At 41.1% G+C, this 14,360-nt stretch overlaps 1 protein-coding gene across 4 annotated transcripts in view; it reads left to right on the plus strand.

Moving 5' to 3' along the window:
• The window catches only part of myo3b (myosin IIIB), a 516,799-nt gene that overhangs the window by 183,218 nt on the left and 319,221 nt on the right, over positions 1 to 14,360 (plus strand). For all 4 annotated transcript variants that reach the window (XM_048598929.1, XM_048598928.1, XM_048598930.1 and 1 more), the window contains exons 18-19: positions 5,534 to 5,744; positions 7,579 to 7,726. In XM_048598929.1, coding sequence (XP_048454886.1) covers positions 5,534 to 5,744; positions 7,579 to 7,726 — 359 coding nt within the window. The remainder of the gene's footprint in view (positions 1 to 5,533; positions 5,745 to 7,578; positions 7,727 to 14,360) is intronic.

Below are 14,360 nucleotides of genomic sequence, written 5' to 3' on the forward strand. Positions count from 1 at the left end.
CCCGCTTGGTTTCCCCGATGTAGAGGAAGCCACACCGGGTACAGCGGATGCAGTATACCACATTGGCAGATGTGCAGGTGAACATCTGCTTGATGTGGAAAGTCTTCTTGGGGCCTGGGATGGGGGTGAGGGAGGAGGTATGGGGGCAGGTGTAGCACTTCCTGCGGTTGCAGGGAAAAGTGTCGGGTGTGGTGGAGCTGGAGGGGAGTGTGGAGTGGACAAGGGAGTCACGGAGAGAGTTGTCCCTCCGGGTTCTTCCAGCTTGTGTTGAGCTTTGCTAGAGCACTGCAGCAAACCTGACACAGAGATGTTGACCAGGTCTGGGTAGAAGAAGAGTGTCTGCGGGATGGGGAGAGGACTCTTGTCCAAAGAAATAGGTATGGAGGCGGAGGCTGAGCACAACTTTCTAACACCACTTCATATTACCTTCTCTGCCTCCATGTCTATTTCTACAGAGAAGAATCCTGTCTCTGTCTCAAAGACTCCTTCACCCACCTCCAACGCTCTCCCTCTTTCTGGACCCCTCCCTCTGGCCTTTTACCTGTACTCAACCTGTTCATCGAGAGCTGTCAACGTAACGTTGGTTGCCTGTACCCTCCCCCTTCCCATTCAAAACTGTGTCCCTCTGAAAGACTGCATGCAATGCTCTGAGATCCAAACATGTCTTTGTAATCAACGCTGATTATGAGGGCAGTGCTCTTTGTTGTCTGGTGTACTGACCTCTAAGCGCCAGCTCTTGGATACCTCCTCTTATCCCCCCTGGACCATGACCTCACCATTGAACACCAGGCTATTATGTCATAACAGTCTCATTGTATCTGGTGATCTCCCCTCCCCACACTGCCTCCAAGCTCATGATTCCCTAAGCCTGCACAGCTCACTTCACCTCCTTCCAAAAACCCACAAACAGGACTGGCCAGGCAAACCCATTGTTTCTGCCTGTTCCTGCCCCACTGAACTCATCTCTTCCTATCTCAATTTTCTTTCTCCCCTTGTCCATTCCTTTCCCAATTACATCCTTGATTCCTCTGACGCTTTACTTCAGTTTCAGAATATTTGGTTTGTGGGGTCCAGCCACCTCCTCTTCACAATGGACGTACAATCCCTTTACATGTCCATTCCCCATCAGGATGGTCTCAGGGCTTTCCACTTCTTCCTGGAGAAGAGCCCTGAACCATCTCCGTCCACCACGACCCTCCTCCTCATGTTGAACATCTTTTCCTTTAACTCCTACCACTTTCTTCATGTCAAATGTGTGATCATGGGTACCTGCATGGGCCCCAGTTTTTCCTATCTCTTTGTGGGGAACTTGGAATATTCCTCATTTCAGTACTGCTCGGGTTGCCATCCACAACTCTTTCTCTGGTACGTTGATGATATCATCGGTGCTGTTACCCTCTCTCATCCAGAACTGGAAAAATTTATTAATTTCAGTTCCAATTTCCACCCTCCTCTCACCTTCACCTCCATCTTTGACTCCTCCCTTCCCTTCCTCGATATCTCTGCTTCCATTTCTGCAGATAGGCTGGCAACTATTATCTACTACAAACCAACTGACTCTCACATTTACCTTGACTATACATCCTCAACTAAGGATCTCCCGCCACCATGGTTAACAGGACCCTCAGCCGTGTCCAACCTATCTCCTGCACTTTAGTCCTCACCCCCTCTCTGTAGGATCCCCCTGACCCTCACTTATCAACCCACCAGCATCCACATCCAAAGTATTATTAGTTGCCAATTCTGCCATCTCCAGCAGGATGCCACCACCAGACACACTTCCTCTTGCCACCGTTGTCAGCCTTCTGCAGGCACCCTTCCCTCTGGGACACTTTGGTCCACTCCTCCTGTACTCCCAACATCTCCCCATACCCCCACAGCACCTTCCCATGCAATCACAGAAGGTGTTAACCTGTCTAGCTACTTCCTCCATCCTCAATATCCAAGGTCCCAGACACACCTTCTAGGTGAAGCAGTGGTATACCTGCAATTCACTCAATCTAGTCTACCATATTCACTGCTCACAATGAGGTCTACTCTACACTGTGGAGACAAAATGCAGACTTGGAGATGGCTTTGCAGAATACCTACGTTCTGTCCACAAAAGTGGCCCTGACCTTCCTGTTGCCTGCATAAAGGTGACCCTGAGCTTCTTGCTGCCTGCCACTTTAACACACCACCATGTTCCCTGGCCGACATCTCTGTCTCTGGCTTGCTGCGGTGCTCCTGTGAAACTCAGCACAAACTGGAAGAACAACACCTCATTTTCCATTTTGGGACACTGCAGCCTTTGGTACTCAATGTCGAGTTCAATAATTTTTGGGGCTGAGCACCTTTTCCTACGTCCTTGCCCCAATCCCCATTCACCAAACCCTGTCATCACATGGGCTGCTATCACAAACAACCCATTCTCAGCCATTAATGGTCTCCATTAGCAGCTGTTGATTGCAGGTTGACCTTTACTCATTCCTTTGTCTCCCAGCTGATTTTCTGTCTCTTTGGGCTCCATCTCCACCTATTGTTTACTCCTCCCCTCTTTCCCCATCCCATCATCAGTATATATACCAACATTTTTACAGCTACAATCGAATTGGAAGAAAGACTCACCGCACTCAAAATATTAACTCTGATTTCTCTCCACAGAAGCTGACAGACCTGTTAATTTTTCCAGCAATTTCTGTTCTTGTTTCTGATTTCCAGCATCTGCAGTAGTTTGGTTTTTTTGGGAAAATTCCTGACTCTGCAAAACCCACTCTGGAATAAATTTAACAGAATAGCTAGACTTTCATTTCTGGGATGGATGCTAAATAGCCTCAGGCCTGCCACCCATGTAAACAGTGTCAAGGCAGCCAGAGGAACTCTGAGTGTCGAGGTGGCTGGTTAAAGGACCCACCTCAGTGCTCTGGATGTTCATCTCAGTTATAATGAAAACAGCAAGCTCGTCTTGGACACATCTCTCACAGGCCCTATTGCAGCACTCATTCCACCTCATGCTCACCCTCCTTTACCAACCACCCTCTTGGATCTTTATAGCCACTAAGCCAACTTACTGCCAATTCATGGCAACCTGTTCTCCTTTCATCACACTTTGCCATTGCACCTTCCATGCCAGCCCTGTAACTACCTGACCTCAGAAGCCATGCTGACATCTATTGCAAACTTCAACATATAATGAAAACTCTCATTAATAAAATTCCATTCAATACATGTGAATCAGTTATTAAAAATAAACATCTGTATTCATAGCTCCATATCAGAATCACCTAATTTCAATACAATAACTTAGACCTGTTAAGCAAACTGTGAACTTTTAGGCTGCTCAGTGTAATATAGATAGGTTGTGGAATCAGTCAAACTCTACTAATAACACAACAATGCCCTCAGGCTTATATAACTGAACAGCAATTGAAATTACAAGTGCCTTTTTTTCAACTAAGAGACACTTCTAAATTTCAAGAGCAGGACATTTAACTGATACTGCAGCTTTTGTAGTTCCACAGACATAACATTTTTAACATATGTTTCTGTCTATTCTTAACCTTCCCGTAGGCTGTCTTTACTTCTCCAAAAAGATACCTGATATATTCAATGAACTCCAATAGAGTTAGACATTTTCCTCAAATTCATAAAGCCTATGAGCCATGTTTCAGAAACTGGTTGATGAAATTGCTTCTGAGTCATGTTAACTGCATTTTCAAATGTGCCACTACCTTTGTGAACTGTGAGATGTATGAAATAAGTTCTACCTTGTTCAACCCTACAATCTGCCCGTGTTGAAAATAATTGATGGGGGAGGAGTGTCTGGATTCATGTTTTCAGTGTCACTTTGGCAAGCATGCAAAGCCTTTCTGGCTCAGTAAAAAGAAAGGCCTAATCCTTACCTGCATTTCTTACTTTAAATGAAGAAGTTTATTTCGTATGACATTGGCTACATTTTAGTGAGTTGGAAACCACAGAAGGTCTACTACTTAGATGGTTCTGCACTCCTCTCTACAGCTAAATCTTTTCAGTCTGTCAGAATTTTGATTTCCAAGTCTCTAATTCAGTTTATACTTCATTAGAAATTGTAAAGTTCATCCTTTCTGTGGTTCCCTGTTCTGTTTCAGTTTTCAGTTAAATCATGCATTATGTTTTTTATTTGCTATTTTCTTGTTCTGTTTCTTCTGTTCTCACCTTTTACGTATAATAACCTCCCAGTCTCTTTATTTTGTCATTGCCCCTTAATTCAGCAGCTGAAACTTTAATTCTTAAAGCTACAAATTGCATTCTGAAAATCAAAAGGCTTATCCTAAAACACATGAAACATAAACTAATCACACCCCAGTAACAACAATCTTGCCACCCTACCTGTTCAATTTCAGATACTGTTGTTGTTTTCTTTGAAATTATGGACGTATACCATTTTATATTGTAATGTATAACTTGTATTTATTTGAGTGAGCTTGCGGTATTGAATAGCCAAGCATTAAATGGATGTTCTCTGTGAGTCCATGTTAGTTTTATCTTAGTGTGATACAGAGCAAGATCTATCATTTGGATTTAGAATTATTTGTTAAACTAGCACAGTTGTTTTTTGGGAGAGAGAGCTTCACACTTCTACATCATTTTTGTGTGAAGAAATGTTTTTGAACTTCTGTCATGAGTGGATCAATGGCAATTTTACATTTGTGTTCCATGGACTTAGATTCCTTTATCAGTGGAACAAGGTTCTTTCCATTTATCCTATTGATTCTTCTGAAAATCCTAAAAACCTCCATCAAATTACAGTTTAACCTTCTATTGTCAAGAGAAATTTAGCCTAGTTTGCTGAATTCCTCAGAAACTAAGAAATAGTAGTTTTTAGCAAAACTGCAAAGCACTCCTTCACAGGCCAGTAAATCCTTTCAAAGATGGAATGTCCAGACTGGAGTAAGAAGCTTTGAATATCTGTTTCTGTAGTAGTTCTGTCTAGCATTTTCAATTAGGAAGTCTAGGTCCTGCCTCAAAATGAAACTCTTTACTGTGGCTCCTTTAAGCAGGCTCCAAGTAAAAGATGTATCCAAATCCTACAGCTTGTCAAAATCCCAGTCCCAATGGCATGGTTAGTGGTAGTAGTGTTGTGTAGGTAGAAATCCTGACCCACCACACACTTACTGCTGACTGAGTCAAGGGGAACATATATATTTTACTATCTGTCTTATTTGGTAGGTTCTGATTAACAATTGAAACAGCTACGCTATATTTGCTTATACATATGTGCACATTATTGACCTTTGCAGGTTTTACTTTGAAATTTTGATGATTGATATTAACCATCACAGTACCAGTGACCACCAAAATAAGGACTATCAATGGAACAGACATCTAATAATTTTGCTGGTGTAATTTCTACTTAAAAATTGAGATCCATTATAAGATTATCAAAGTCATGCTTATTTAAAATGCATTATTTACTTTACAAAAGTATGATTTATAGTTGCAGCTACCCATCTGTTACATTCTTGTGGTTGATAAGTTGTTTAAAAGTTAATTCTTCAAAAATGCCTTCTTCCAGCTTCAGCTCTACTTAGTATTGGTTCTGAAGAATTTCAGGAAGCACTTACTTCTCACTGTGTTGTGACACGGGGAGAAACTATAATTCGGACGAATACAGTAGATGAAGCTTCTGATGTTCGAGATGCCATGTCAAAGGCCTTGTATGGAAGGCTATTCAGCTGGATTGTAAATCGCATCAATACACTTCTTCAGCCCGATAAAAGTGTATGGTAGGTGAATGAACTATAAAGGTTGTGAATTACTCAAAAGGTCAGCACAGAAAAATATTTCAAGAAAATGTCTCTGCTTAGAGATGCAGAGAGGCTGTTCATAACAGCTGTCAGATTTCAAAATCAAGCAACATAAAAAAATCTTAATATTCTGTCATTGCAGTTTATGCGTATCAAGCCTTTTCTCATTTACGCAAGCGTTTTTAATCCTAAAAATATATGATACTATTTTTATGTTGTATAAATTATTTGTAATCAACATCATCAGATTAACATTGACCAGAAATTGAACCAGACTACCTATATATATACAGTCTACAAAAGCAAGTCAGATGCTCGGGATTCTGCACTGAATAACTGAACTTCTGTCTCCCTAAAAGCCTGTCCACCTTCCACAAGGCACAGGTCAGGACTGTGATGGGAATATTGTCCACCTATCAGAATGGGTGCAGCTCCAACAACACTCAAGAGACTTGACATCATCTAGGACAAAGCTGTCTGATTGATTGGCATCTCATTCACCACTTTGAACATTCACTGTCTTCACCACAAATGCACAGTTGCAGCAATGTATGCCATCTTCAAGATGCACTGCAGAAATTCACCAATTATCCTTCAACAGCACCTTTCCAAAACCTAGAAGAATGAGGGTAGCGCATGCATGGGAATGCCACATACTTGTTCCCCTCCAAGTCCCACGGCATCCTGTCTTGGAGTTACATCACTGTTGCTGGTTCAAAATCTTGAAACTATCTTCCTAACAGTTCTGTACATGTTTTTACACTCCAAGGACTATGGAGTTTCAAGAAGGCAGTTTAACCACTTTGTCCAGGGCAATTACAGAATGGTGTTAATTGATAGCTTAGACAATGATGCCAACATTCCTTGAATGAATTTTAAAAGTCCATTACTGAAGTAAATATTTATTCTCCACTTCCACATGTGAGGGTATGAATAAAGGTAAACTTACACTACTTGCACTAAAAAGACATGGAGCCTTGGATCGCGGTAAGTAAAATCATGGTAGGCATTGGATTTCCTCAAAAATAAAGTTGATATAATATTTGACATCACCCAGTAAGTTATATTAAGATTGATCAAACCATAAGCAACAAAACATACAAGTGTTGACTGGTAACAACTTTGCCCCAAACTTTTTTGCCTCTTTCCACCCAGCATCTTTGCATGGTGATACAGTTGAGGCTGGTAACACAATGGAAAGGAAAATCAAAATCATGTTGCACCTTCCTTAATTCTTCAGAAACTGCCACCTAGTTACAATCATGAAAGCAAGAAAAAGTTGAATAATTTCAAATATTCAAAATGTTGCGTATTGCTCACAACAATCACTATTAGCCTAAAGTTTATTCACGTATTCATGCCTTCATAGTCAAATTCAGCTGCATCATTAAAGAGGAAAACTGAGTGGAAACAAATTGCCTTCCCAGAAAAAAACAAAAGAAAATTAGCAGCAAGGTTGTCACAAATTGACACTTGCAGTGTATCATAATTTCTGGGTTGATCAATCTTAATGTAAATTATTGAGTGATGTCACATTTTATATCAACATTATTACTGAAGAAATCCTACTATGATTTTATTTCCTGAGACCTGAGTTTATTTGGCTTTTGATTACAGATAGACAAATGGATAGATAAGACTATTACTGAATATCTCGTAGCCCCACAAAAAAAACTTCATCTTGAGGTACGTGATAGAGGAGCATAATGTCAGATAATATTATTCAATGGCCCTTGCTAGTCATGCTAAGGTTCTTTACCGGATAATTTTCTTTCAAATTTTGCTTAATATTATTAATTTAAATTTTCATTAGTGATACTGGAAGTGTAATGAATGTTGGGATTCTGGACATCTTTGGGTTTGAGAACTTCAAGAAGAACTCCTTTGAACAACTCTGTATCAACATTGCCAATGAGCAGATCCAATTTTACTTCAATCAACACATCTTCACTCTTGAACAGGTAGGTTCAATTAGAAGTTGGTCAAAATTCTATAAAGTGACAGCATAGGATTTTTTTTCTTTTAGTTTTGTAATAAAGGGAAAAGAATATTTCCTATTTCTGGGATGTTTTATAAGGGGTCTTCAGACCTATCCAACCACCTGAAAACTTTGCTTCAACAATATGATATTTCATGGCGATCCCATGGTTCTGATTGTATCTGAGCTATTTAAGTGTGGTGGGTTTGCAAAGCATATCTTAGCCATGAAAGAATGCAATGTCATAGTTCTTGGCCTTAAGCATTCATTACATTATTCCTGCAAGATAGGACATTGTTAGGTAAAGAACATAGTACTCACTGACTACCAAACTGTTACAAACTTGTATCATCCTTCTGTGGCAATAATTTGATGTGGTCAAAGACACCAACTTCTTTCATTGCCTTTCCTTCAATGTTCCACTCCATACAACTGCCCTTTCTTGACTCTACTCTTACCTCTCTAACTGTAGACAAAGCATCTTCTGCTTTGGATTTTTTTTCCTGTTGTTACGATCCCAGACATTTTTGTTTTTTAAAAAAGGAATCCAAATTCCCAGTTCTTTACTGGATGAATGAAGCCATGCAATTCCACAGTTTAAATCAGAGTGATTTTAACTTCACAAGAATCAAACAAAGCATATATTGAATATTATCCTAGGTAAACTCTTATACTCTAAAGCCCAAAATCTGTATATTTATTAATGAGAAATCAGAGTCAAATTGCCATTGATTATAAAATATGAATAACACATTAAAGGGCAGATGCAACTAAGACAGAGCTTTTGAATTGCCTCAGCAGCATACTCAGAATTCATGTCATCAATTTTAGTCTTAAAGATCTTCAAAACTCTGTCTTCCTCACAAAGAATTTCAATGCCTCATCTTCTAAGATTTAGCTTCATCCCTAGCTTAAAGAAACACGTAACCCTGAGCTCTATCAGCATGGACACATATCACACATCAGGAGAACCTCCTCAGCTCTGCTTATGATGACCTGGATGGTGTAGATTCAGAAATTTTATCTTTTTGAGTAACAGAAACAGCTGCGGCGTCTGGATCTTTACATATTCTCGGCCTTTGGAACTAGTCCCTGTCTGTTTTCCTCAGTCTGCCTGTACTACACTGGAATTATTTTCTTCATCTGAGGTTTGATGGCCCTTTATTATTTACATGGCCTCAACCAGTTCCAAACACCCTAAAGGTTTTGGATTTTGATCTCACTTTTAATATTAGTTCCTTTAGAAACTGGAAAGGTGAGTTTCCATTCTCAGTTACCCCTTTTAAACATGCTCTGAAACCATGGATTCCAACACACCATCCACACCATTACTTCTGGTGGAGTCCCCTAAGGATCTGTCTTTGGTTCCTTCTTTTCATTCATGAACATGCCATCCCTATGTGACATCAACTACAGATATGAGGACAGAGTCCATATGCACACGGGACACCCAACTCTACCTTTACATAATTTATTCTGATTTTTTTTTTTGTAATTCACTTGTAGGATGTGGGTGTCACTGATTGGCTGGCCAGAATTTATTGCCCATCCCAACTGCCTTTGAGAGTGATGAGCTGATGCCTTGAGTCATTGCAGTCCATGTGCTGTTGGTAGACCCACGACTCTGTTAGGGAGAGAATTCCAGGGTTTTGATCCAAAGGAACGGCGATATATTTCCAAGTTAGAATAGTGAGTGGCTTGGAGGGGGCTTACATGTGGTGGCATTCCCATATATCTGCTGCCCTTATCCTTCTAGATGGTGGTGGTTGTGGGCTTGGGAGGTGCTGTCTAATGATGTCTAGTGAATTTTTGCAGTTCATCTTTTGAACAGTACACACTGCTGCTACTGAGAGTCAGGTGATGGAGCAGTTGAATGTGGTGCCAGTCAAGCAGACTGTTTTGCCCTGGATGGTGTCAAGCTTCTTGGGTATTGTTGGAGCTGCAATCATCCAGGCAAGGGGGAGTATACAAACATACTTCTGACTTGTGCCTTGTAGATGGTGAGCAGGCTTTGGGGAGTCTGGAGGTGAGTTACACTCTGCAGGATTCCTACCCTCTAACCTGCTCTTTGGCGAGTATTTATTTGGTGAGTCTCTTTGAGTGTCTGGTCAATGGTAACACCCAGCATGTTGATAGTAGGGGATTTAATGATGATAATGCCAATGATTGCCATGGTGTGGTTAGATTGTTTCTTATTGGAGAATGTTGGTGCCTGGCATTTGTGTGGTACAAATGTTGCTTGCCACTTTTCAGCCCAAACCTGGATATTGTTTTGCTGCATTTGATCATGGACTGCTTCAGTATCTGAGGAGACATGAATAGTACAAAGAACAAAGAAAATTACAGCACAGGAACAGGTCCTTTGGCCCTCCAAGCCTGCGCCGATCCAGATCCTCCATCTAAACCTGTCGCCTATTTTCCAAGGATCTGTACTCCTCTGCTCCCTGCCCATTTCTGTGTCTATCTGGATACAGAATACAGAATAGTGTTGAACATTGTGCAATCATCGGTGAATATTCTGATCTTATTCTTCCATTATCTTTGTGTTTTCAGATAACTTGTTGATATACAGTTTTGTATTAATTCCAGTTTCCTTCAGTTAATCTTTGGGAAGTAATAACATCTTTGGCCCTACCACAACCTTAATACTCTTGACCCTGACACCATTCCCTTCTCTGATAAATGTCTCAGGCTGAACCACACTGCTTATATTCTTAGCCCATGAGCTGACATTTGTATTTCCTATAATCTCCACAATAAGACAGCATTTAATTCCACCACCATAAAATTTCTTCCCTCTGCCCCTATATCAGTGCACCTATCACTGAGACCCACTTATTTAATTGACACCGACAGTGCAATCAATTCTAATTATCATCTAACTGTTTTTTCTCTCATTCCACCCTCCGTAAATTTCAACTTATTCAAATGTCTGCCTACTTTATCCTATCTTCCACCTAATTCTGGTCTCCCCATCAGACTTGCAGTGTTTCAGAATTAAAACTCTCATTCTCAGGTTAACTTTTCCTCATATTTTTCTTTTCCTTATCTCTCTAACAGGCACCTTCTTGAGAGCTGTCAGGTTGCAATTAAGTCTGAGTTTCTGAGAACACCTTCACCATGGATAAAGTCAGAAGTATGAAAATTAGGCAGACAGCCATGATAGGTGAGGCAAATGGTTTGCAGGTAATCCTTCTGCAAGGTGGTCTATGGCAGCACCCATGTCTGGCAGGCATGAAAGACCTCTCTATACTCCTGCCTTTGGTTTCCTGTTCCAGGCAGTGACACCTGAAAACTGGAGTGGACTGGAAGATACTCGGCAACCTCCTTTAACTGCATCACCAAGTTTCATGTGGAAATGGATATCCTTGCTAGGCCTCACATTCACCTTCCTAAAAACGGTTGGCACTGGAAATGGAATTGGAAACCTGGCACACCAGTCAGCACCTGTAATTTTCAGCTCTATCTGCCTTTGTTCCTGATCTTGACAAGGCCAGAAATTCTGTCCGAAGTTTCTGAACCTGTTACGATGAAGTGTTAGTAGAGGAATGGGTGCATCTCTGAACCATTTCCCAATGTATGTTGTGATGAAAAGTCAGAAATCACACGACACCAGGTTATAGTCCAACAGGTCTATTTGAAAACACAAGCTTCGGAGCCTCAGTCCTTCTTCAGGTATTAGGACTGAGGCTCCAAAAGCTTGTGTTTTCAAATAAATCTGTTGGACTAGAACCTGGTGTTGTGTGATTTCTGACTTCTTTCACCCCAGTCCAACATTAGCATCTCCACATTGTGATGAAAGGTCTGTAACAGATTTGGATTTTTTGGAGACTAGAACCAGGGAACATGGGTTAAAATAAGGCGTTATCCCTTTTAAGAACTTAGAAATGGCTATGTTGTAACTTGTATCCCCTGATGTTTGTATTCACTACTGAGAACTACCCAGACTCGAGTTGGTTGGGACAAACTTTACCCCAATTTTCATAAATTCATGAGCCTTCTATCTCATTTTAACAGGAGCTTCTACCACAAGAATGGAAGTTCACTCAAAATCTTAAGATGGGCAACAGTATAGCGAAAACTCTGCGTGACTAGCCATGTGATGCTGATCCTGCCACTGTCCCATTTTTAAATGCAAACAGGGTGTTCGTCAGCATTTTCTTTACAGCTGTAAAAGCCTCCAAGGTCTATGCTTGCAGCGACTTCTGGAAACAGGAGTTAGTGCTACAATTGGCGTACCAACAGTGTTCGCTGTGTATGGAACTTTGGAGTGGGTGCAGAATTGCATCTTAGAGGGAATATTAGTACTAGTGACATGAAAATGCCTCAAAACTTTCACTTGTACTGGTGGCTTATTCTTCTATTCCTTTATTTGAAAGCCAGTTCTTCAGTAACTTTGAATCATTTAAAAAGTATCTATTCAGGAATATATCAACACAGTAAAATTACTGTACTAGCATTATAATGCAAAATCAAGTTAGTCTTTACAGAAATGTGACTTAGTTGCTCTCTTTTTTTCAAATCAAGCATTTCTGATGAAGGGTCTAGGCCCGAAACGTCAGCCTTTCTGCTCCTATGATGCTGCTTGGCTTGCTGTGTTCATCCAGCTCCGCACCTTGTTGTCTTAGATGATTTTCTTTACTTGTTGATAGGATATGAGCATTGCTGGCAAGTCCAGAATTTAATGCCCATCCTTAGATGTCCTTGAGAAAGTATTGATAAGCTGGCTTTTGAATCCCTTCAGTCATTGCATGTCGACATGGTAGCAGTGCTAATAGGGGAGGAGTTCCAGGATTTTAACCCAACAGAGTGATAGAACAACACTATATATCCATGTTAAGATTGAAGAGAACCTACAGGCAGAGATGTCCCCCCACCATGTGCCTACTGTCCTTTTTCTTGTAAGTGTCAGAGATTTTGGGGTTGGAAGATGCTACTGAAGGTGCCTTGGTAAATTGCTGCAATGCACCTTTAGGTATACAATGATGTCACTGTGTGCTGGTGGTGGCACTTGCGAACTTTGGAGATGGTGGTTGGAATACCATTGTAATGAGTTACTTTGTTCTGGTGCTGAGCTTCTGTACTGTTACTGAAGCTACCCTTTCCAGCCAAGTAGGATGTATTTCTTTATATACCCGAACTTGTATCTTGTTGATGGTGGACAGATTTGGGTACTGAGAAGGTGAGTTATTTCGTGTAAAGTTTCCAGTCTCTGGTTTGCTGCTGAAGTCATTATATTTCTCAGACCATTCCAGGTTAACTCCAGGCCACTCAAGTTTCTAGTCAAAGGCATCCCCACAATGTTGATGAGTGAATCAGCAATGGCAATCCCATTTAATGTCAATGGTGAAATGCTCTATTTCTGAAGATAGTCATGACCTGCCACTTGTCTGACACCAGTATTACTTGACACTTATCAGCACAGGTTCTGTTGAATATGGGCACAGGCTGCCTCAGTATCTGAGGAGTTGAGAATAGTACTAAAGACTGTGAAATCATAAACAAACAATCCCCTCTTCTGCCCTTATGATGATGGAACGTCACTGATGAAACACCTGCAAATGTTTGGACTTGGGACATGACCTGAGGGAAGTCCTGTAGACGTGGAGCTGAGATGATTGGCCTCCAATGACGACATTTGAGTTAAGTATGACTCTAAGGAGAATTTCTCCTTGAATTCTTCAATCTTACTAGAGCTCCTTGATGTCACACTCAGTTGAATTGCCATGATGTAAGGGCAGTAACTATCAGCTTACCTTTGGAATTCAGCTCTTTTTTCCCTATGTTTGAAGCAAGAATGTATTGAGGGTTTGAACTGAGTCACTTTGGAAAAACCCAACTGAACATCAGTGAGCAAAAAATTGCCATTGTGGTAGCTATACTAGAATAGCTTGGTTAGGGCCATGGCTAGTTCTGGACCACAAGTTCTTCATATTTCAGGGGAGATATTGTTGGAGCCCACAGCCTTTGGATCCAGTGAGTTCAGCCTTTCTTAGTATTAAGTGAAGTGAATTGAATTGGCTAAGACCTGGGAAAGTCATTTTGAGGACCTCAGGAAAAGGTTGAGATAGATCAGCCACTGGCACTTTTGGCTGAAGCTGATGGCAAATGTACAACCTTGGCTTTGCACTGATGTTCTGGGCTCTGCAAATGTAGATGGAACAATGTGTGAGCCCGCATCCTCCCATCAGTATCCCGTCTCCAGCAGGATTTCCGTGCCGATCTTTTTTCCTGTCGACTGAAATTAATTTCACTGTCCTTTCTAGTGTTTGATCAGGTATTTGCTGAAACCTGTTTTCACAGCCACATCACATTCCTTAGTGACTGCCTCTGGATCAGACTTACCCACGTGGATTCCAACTGAAGTTTAATCTTTCATGCTTTGAATCCACCCAGGATCACGGGTATTTCTGTGATGTTCAGTGTTCCGCAGGCAACTGTTCTTGCCACATCCTGAGCTTCACACTCAGTGCCATGCAGCATCATGCACACACTCAACCTCCCTCTCCAACAGCATCGCATCAGACTGGCTCAGGGCTGCACCGTTCCACAGTTCCACTTTATCCTCCGGCTCATTCGTCAGGCTAACCAGAAACTTTTTTTTTACTTTTCAGGCA

This window comes from Rhincodon typus, chromosome 7 (genome assembly GCF_021869965.1).
Source record: "Rhincodon typus isolate 14 chromosome 7, sRhiTyp1.1, whole genome shotgun sequence".
Lineage (NCBI taxonomy): Eukaryota > Metazoa > Chordata > Chondrichthyes > Orectolobiformes > Rhincodontidae > Rhincodon > Rhincodon typus.